Source organism: Vulpes lagopus, chromosome 5 (assembly GCF_018345385.1).
Source record: "Vulpes lagopus strain Blue_001 chromosome 5, ASM1834538v1, whole genome shotgun sequence".
Lineage (NCBI taxonomy): Eukaryota > Metazoa > Chordata > Mammalia > Carnivora > Canidae > Vulpes > Vulpes lagopus.
The window spans coordinates 28701086-28708524 of record NC_054828.1 but is presented as its reverse complement, the minus strand read 5'-3'; the positions used below and the strand labels follow the sequence as shown (position 1 = coordinate 28708524).

The 7439-nt window shown below is 48.1% G+C and overlaps 1 protein-coding gene across 1 annotated transcript in view; it reads right to left on the bottom strand.

Moving 5' to 3' along the window:
* Nucleotides 1-991: 991 nt before the first annotated feature.
* The window catches only part of TMEM131 (transmembrane protein 131), a 230492-nt gene continuing 224044 nt past the window's right edge, over nt 992-7439 (bottom strand). Inside the window, exons 36-41 of the mRNA XM_041754105.1 lie at nt 6386-6551; nt 5109-5230; nt 4926-5022; nt 4052-4149; nt 3124-3284; nt 992-2070 (exon numbers count right to left, since the gene is read on the bottom strand). Of these exons, the coding sequence (XP_041610039.1) occupies nt 1786-2070; nt 3124-3284; nt 4052-4149; nt 4926-5022; nt 5109-5230; nt 6386-6551 (929 nt within the window). The 3' untranslated portion in view covers nt 992-1785. The remainder of the gene's footprint in view (nt 2071-3123; nt 3285-4051; nt 4150-4925; nt 5023-5108; nt 5231-6385; nt 6552-7439) is intronic.

Here is a 7439-nt window from a genome sequence, read left to right as displayed (position 1 = left end):
CCTCGTTTCATGTGGATGGATGGTACTACTGAGAGCAGCATAGGGTGATATTAGAACTTAAAAGAGGAAGGCCTTTGGGAGTCTCAGGTGATTCTTATGAAGAAGTTCAGGAGCCCTTAAGGAGATACCTTTATTGAGGTGAAGTTTGCAAACCATGTTGTTTCTTTTGTAAATGAGGGTTAATACAAAGCTCACCTGTTTTCATACCTCTGTAATGCCTTATGTGCTTTTGTGGAGAAAGACTCTCAAGCCTTAAATGTGTCTCAGTTTTGCAAGTGCACACAGGAGATCCTGTGAGTGAGACTGTGTAAGGTCCAGGTCTGCGATGGGTCCAGAGCACCAGAGCTCTGACTGTACAGGAATCTGGTGCCCCGAGGGGCAAAATACAGGTTGGAAAAGCTATGTGGCTGGTTCTACTGAGTGTTGGTGTAAAGCAGAGAAGAGGCCGGACTCAAATTCATTTTGTATATTTCACCTAAACCAGTCTGACCTTGAGGATGGTTGGATTTTTTTAATGATGTAATTGACCTCAGAACATTTATGTTTAGCATCTCCTGGTTACCCAGCAAGGCTGAGTGTTCAGAGGCTGGCTTTAAAATAGACTGCAAATAAGCAGGTGAGAGAGAAAAGCAAATTGGAGCAGGTAAGACTTTCTGAAAGATTAAACCAAGTTGATGCATTTTGGCATACCCAACTTGCCTGGTATGTGTTATTTCTACAGGTGCCATTAGGAGGATTTGTGGGTATTTTAAAATTGGGAAAGAGTCAACACACTTCTGTTTAAACGAATACATTTTAGGCATGTCAATTGTTTTCTCTCAAGGACCTTTGGTGACCACCATGGAAAGACATGGAATTTAGTTAGACCACAGGAGGTTCCAGCTATGATAAATCAAACTGCACAGGCAATGATAGAATGGTATATTCTGGGGTGAGAGGATCCAAGTAAATTCATCTTGCCATAAAGAAGGGACACACAACTATTCAAGGCTTTTGAAAAAAGCATCATTTATTTCAAAGTACAACACAAAGTTGTATTTTTAAGAAATACACATTCAATCTTGTATCCCAAGACTTGGCTATGTGCATTTCAGTTTATCTTTAAAATAAATTCAGGTATACAAATGGTACATACCTCAAGTACAAACAGCACAGAAAATGCATATGGTCTCAACCGAATGTTTTTACATTCATTCACTGTTCTTAAAGTTGACTTACATTTCTGTATTCTGCTTTTAAACCAAGACAGCCTTATTTTAAAAAAATACTCTGTATTTTTCAGCACAAAGTCCTCATACATTTTTAAAATTAGATCTTGGTGCATAATATTGCGAAATTATTAAAAACCAAACTTGGTAATTTAATAAAATTGTCACATGCCAGGACTTCTGAATCAACTCAAATTATTTCCTTAGCTGTAAATGTCAAATTTGTGTTCATACAGATAAATAAAGGATGGAAGAAGACAGGTGGTAGAAACTTGATAGCAGTTAAGGTTTTTCAGATGTACAGGTCTTATTAGAGTTTGTGGCTGAGTCCAGACTTTTCCCTAAAAGCACAACAGCAAATCTCGTATTCTCATAATTGCAAGAAAGATCTGAAAGAAGCGAGTGGTACAAGCCTGCCCTGCTTGAATCTGTTTTGCAAAGATGAGGAGGGTGGGGAGTGGGAAGCTACAGCAGTAACAGCCTTAAAAAGAGGTCTCAAAACTGGCATATCATGATCTAGATGAAGGGCCCCCACTTTGTGTGTGTGTTTTTTTTTGTTTTTTTTTTTTGCCTAATTTCAATTCTCATGAGGGAAGTGTGAATTAGACCAAGGATCGGAGCTTCTTCTTCCGATTGTGGGGCTCCATATCCGCCATGGGTTGTAGGTCTGCCCCAAATCGTCGGCTGGGCCAGAGGTGGAGGGAGCATGGGAAGCAGAGGAGTTCTCTGTGCCCATGAGGCCAATGCTGGGCAGCGTGCTGGCTGGAGTGGTGAAGGGCAGGGTACTGTTCAGGTTGCTGGACCAGATCGAGCTGCTGAACGGAGTGCTGGTCCACAAGCTGCTGGTGTTGCCAAGGATCGACTGACAAGACAGAAAATACACAGCATGGAGCAGGCAGGTGGCACGCTGGCGAAGCTTATGCTACAAATCAGGGCTGGGCCATAGTTTCTTTCACCTTACTTTGAAACAAATGTTTTTCACATACAGCTATCTCAGAGTCTGAGCAGACAGGTCTGATAACTTAAGGAAGAGTTGACAAACTACAGTCAGTGGGCCCGATCCAGCCCTGCCTGTTTCTGCAAATAAAAGGTTTGCTAGAACACGCTGCAGCAGCTTGCTGATGTGCCGTCTGGCTACTTCTTGCTACTGTGGCAGAGGTGACCAGATGCAAAGCAGCAATGTATGGTCAGCAAAGCCTACAGTATTTACTGACCCCTGCTTTAGAAGCATCTTAACCATTCTTTAAAACTGAAGCCAGAATGACTTCAAGTGATGACAAGCTTTGAAATATATGAAGGTAAAATATCTGCTTTCAACCCTGCCTGCCTAATTTAGTTTTCCTGAGAATGCTGAAGGAATCACAGTGGGGTGAGAGCTGAAACCAGTAATTATCTTGGTAAGAATTATCTTGGTAAGAATATTTTCTGGAACATGATATTTACAGAAAAATTTAGTTGAAAACCAAACAAAGGTACACTGGAAAAGCTCAAGCTAAGACAGAGTTGTTTCCCAGAAGCAAACTCAATGCAACCTTCCAGCAGCTGGCTCTTGGGGGCCCGAGGGGCCACAGGACAGAGAGGCTGAAGCCCACTGGCTTCAGTGCCGTCTGGCTCCCAGCCTCATGTGCAGGCTGATTCGCAGGCTGGGAAGAGGCTGATGACTCCTCAACTAGGAGACACAGCCACAGGTGCTCACTTGTTCTTCCTCTAATTTCTGGACCGTAATAGCTCTGTAATAGGGCTGGGTCACTCTGGAAGAATACGAAGACCCAGCAATGGGGACCCTAAAAGAACTAGCCTTCACCTTCCACACTGCCGTCTGGTCTTTATAACAGCGTCAGTGTCGCCTGAGTAACAGTGACAAAACCAGCAGTAATGATGAGGGAGCAGGAGAGGCCAAGGCCCGAGTACTCACTGTGGCCGTGTGGGTCGGGGAGCTGGAACTGCCTGGCCAGGAAGGGCTGGGATCCGTTGCTGGGGAGTCCCAAAGGTAGGAAGGGCCACTGCTAAACTCGTTCCAGCCTCTTTGGGAGGCCTGATTGCATGACCGAGATAACCCGAGTTTGCTGAAAACCTCTGCAAGGGAGGAAACCATCAAGTCTGTATTACTGTGCCACGTTCACTCACCTAGGACAAAACGGGGCATTCACTCGGAGGCGCCTGGGCCCCACTGCTCACTCGGAGCCTCCCACCTGGCCTATCAGCCCACCACACCCTGGGGGAATGGGGCACCGGGGCAGTCCCCGGAACCCAAGCACGCGGCACCCAATCTGAGCTCTTTACCCGCCCCATCACTGAATGGCATCAAGTGCAAACACCCCAGCTTTGACATGACTGCATCTAATGCAAAGTTCACATTATTGCCTCTAATCCCAGACACCAAGTAAGGAGCCCAGCATGGCCTGGAGTCATCTCTCAGACACAGAAGGCTTTCTCAAGTTCTTAAATAAATGCTGGGGAACACAAACCAACTGGCACTCACGGCCCTGAGCTGGCTCCAACAGACCCCTGGGCTGGTCAGGGGTGGGGGAAGGGGGGAGGAGACCCTTCTGACAACTTCTTGCTGGGCCTCGCTCTTCATGGACCACTGTCCCAGGGGCTGAGGAGGCCTGGGCTCTCAAGCACCTGACTGGGAGAGCAGCAGGCAGCTGCCCTAGAGTCAGCCTGCATACCTCCAGTCTCTCGGTGCCTGACTCCAAGGACAAGGAGACGCACCTGGGAAACGCCTGCTAAATGACGGGCTTTCCTATTTCATGTGTTTCTCCACATACAAAACTAGGCCTCATCTTCCTTCCTTCTTTGTCCACAGGCTTATTAGTATAGGTCTAGTGTTAAACACTCACCACCAGTTAGGTTAAAAGAATTTCCAAAGGCCGAGAACGAATTGAGGGGTGTGAAGTCAGGGCTGCTGGGGTTGCTGGCGGGACTCCACAAACCCGAGCTGGATGTTACAGGAGGAAAATGCAACACACAGAGATGCATAATGGTTAGTGGGAACAGGCCTGTTACGCATGGCTTCAGAAAGAGCAGGCGCTGCTTCAACTGGGGGCACTCAGATATTAAAGACAAAGGCAGAACTGAACATGGCTTCTCTGCTACAAAGAATTCAGGCACAGAGAGGTCCTGCGCTCCTAGCCTCCCGGAAGCTGCGAGCCCGGTTCAAAGCAAGTGTTTTGCAGAGAGAACAGGTATGGTTTTTCTCTTATGTTTATTTTTTGGTAATGGAAGATTTATTTAAAAACTTCAAATCTAGGACTCATTCCTTTTAGTACAAGGTAGGTAAAATTGGTGCTGTACTAACAACCGTTACTGTTATTTATCTGGGAAAATGAACCGAGGCAATAAGTGCATGTATGCCTGGGAGGGTTGCTCGGGTCAGGAAAGAGTCACCTCCAATTAATTTACTATACACTGTCTAGTACTATAATTTCCTTCTCAATCACATTTTGTTCCCTGTCGCTAATTATCAGATCACATCTTTTCTTATGACAGACCATGCTAATGAAGAAGGATGAAAACACACCTGCCCCTCTGTTGGGGAAGCCAACCAGTGGAAGCACAGCAACCAGGCTTTCTGCTTCCACCCCAAAGATAAGAGTTCCTAGAGGCACCGACCACTTTGATGGCCTACTTCTAATCTAGGGGAAATACGCCTATGGATGGAAGAACCTAACCTTGACTTTTATTTTTCTTTTGATTAAGAATGGTCTACTGTACCTGTCTGAGCCATCGCTGTCGACAGGAGTGTGTGAAATGCCAAGGCTGCTGGAAAAATCTGTTTTGTTTGAAGAAACTTTAGCAAAGCCATTCCCACCTGTAACAATGGACTCTGAATCAATGAAAGACAATTCCACCATGCCCGAAGCCCAGCTGTGACAGGTCTGACAGCAAGTCACTCACCTGGGCTTTTGTCGTAGCCGGCTGTGACTGCAGCAAAAGTGGGGTTGCCATTCTTGCCAGGGAGTGAGGCTGCTTTTGTCAATTTGTGTTTGCTTCCATTTGGCTGCTTGGTTTTAGGGTCACTTGAAGGAAGAGGCAGAGAGAAGGGTCATTCCTCTGTAGTCCATGGTGGAGGCCCATGCGGGGGGCGGCAATTGTCTTAGGTGGTGTGGCTGCCACAGGGTGGAGCCCACACAGTACCCTCACTGTGGCTGGGCCCAGGTTTGGATGGGAACCTGGAAACAGCCCAGGGCAGCCCCCAGAGCATGGCTTGGCCTCATGTAAAATGTTCTCAGACCCAAGACTGTGCCATCAGTTTTAGAGGATGTAAGGTACTTCAGGGAAAGGTGTGAAAATAGAAGGGCAGGGATGAGCAACTAGAAAGGCTGCTCTCATCTTAGAGAACACTAGATAGGGAGCCACCAGTCATGGGCCGAGGAGGACAATAAGGGCTCGCTGGTGGGCAACAACAGGTGACAGGGCTGAAGGCTCCTGTCCAATACTATAGTACTAGTCAGGACCTGGTATGAGGCCTGGTTCGGTAAGGGCCCTGAGCAGGGCAGCCTGCCCCCAGCTCAGTCCTCACTGCCTCTTTGGCAAGAGAGAAACACTGGGCAGGCTTGTTGTGGGTTCAGGCCTGTGGTTCCCCAGTGCAAAAGCAGGGAGGGTGATGGCACCTCAGCCGGGCTCGCTGGGGCGGACATATAGTGCTGAGGGAACTCCTTCCAGGCTCCTCTCTCCCACTGAGGTTATTGTTACACTGAGTTAGGCAAACACAGTGGGGGCTCTGCGTCTCCAGGGAGGAGCAAGGAGCACAGTCAAGGGGTGGTCGCAGGCTCCTATGTGCACGGCACCTCCTGCAGCCCCTCTGGCGGCAGCCAGTCTCGCACCAGACCCTGCCCTTGTAACCGCTCTGCTCCACTGCCGGAAGGTCAAAAATAAATGTCCTGTAAAGCCACTTCCTCAATACACAAGGCATCTGTAGATCTTCATTTACTACTTAGGATGCTTACTGACTCTTGATTTAGAATGTAATTCTACGAAGTTAAATGATGCACTGCTGGGATGGGACACTGCACATGCCCCCCCTCCCCCTGCAAAGGGCAGAACGCCGCAGAGGACAGGCACGAGAGGCAAGCCAGGGCAGCAGGCTGTGGCCACTGAGCGTTTCCACTCCGAGGGCACAAGCATTTACAGAACTTAGTCATCTGAAGAGTGGGGAGCAGCCAGGGACCCACCTGCTGGAGCTGCTGTTGACGATGCTGCTGTAGCTGCCCCGGGCCGAGAACGGGCAAGGAGCAACAGGGGGAGAGGGAGAGGCAGGTGTCGGTGAGGTCTGACGTTGTTTTAAGAAAATGTCTGCGTTGAGGGTTTGCAGAGAAAGTTTATAAAGACTGTCGGTAGCTGGAAATGAAATATAAAGGGTCTCAATGTAGCGTTTTGATTTTTACTCTTGAAATTAGTTACTTTTGATGTTCTGATACAATTCAGAACTCAAGGGCTTCTATAAAAAAAACAAAAGCTTTTACATGTGTTCTGTTTAAAGGTTTGAAAGGAAAAAGGGAAGTCCTGTGTGTCTCTGCACTCTGAGGCTTTCCGAGTCCCCAATGTGACTGCTCTCTGCTCAGTGCTCTGCAGGACCCTCCTGGACTGCTCCTCCCACCTCAGGCTGCAAAGGCGGCTTTTCCAGGTCCTTCAGGGACAGCCAGGTAATGTCACTGCTTGGAACTGGAAAGAGTCTCTGTCCTTCCACCCAGGCTCACACCTGCAGCAGGTGCAGGGTGGCAGGCGAAACGCCCCAGAGTCCTACAATGCGACCCTACCCTGCATGGGACGGGCACCCCTGGTGCGCTGCCACCCCCAGGCTGTTTTCCAAGGATCCAAGCTCCTAGGAGAGTCCTGCTGCCCTGCAGGGTAATGTGTACACAGGTGTTTGAAAGTTTTAAAACAGGGATCCCTGGGTGGTGCAGCGGTTTGGCCCCTGCCTTTGGCCCAGGGCGCGATCCTGGGGACCCAGGATCGAGTCCCATGTCGGGCTCCTGGTGCATGGAGCCTGCTTCTCCCTCTGCCTATGTCTCTGCCTCTCTCTCTGTGACTATCATAAATAAATAAAAATTAAAAAAAAAAAGTTTTAAAACAGAAAAAACTTCTGTCGTGAAATATTTTGCACTCACTAAAAGGAAACACATATGATCTCTTTAAGAAAATGGCATCCTCTTGAATGTCTACCATGTGCAGCATGGTGGCATCCTGCTCCGGCTACTGCGATACAAGAGTTTGTGCAAAGGAGGA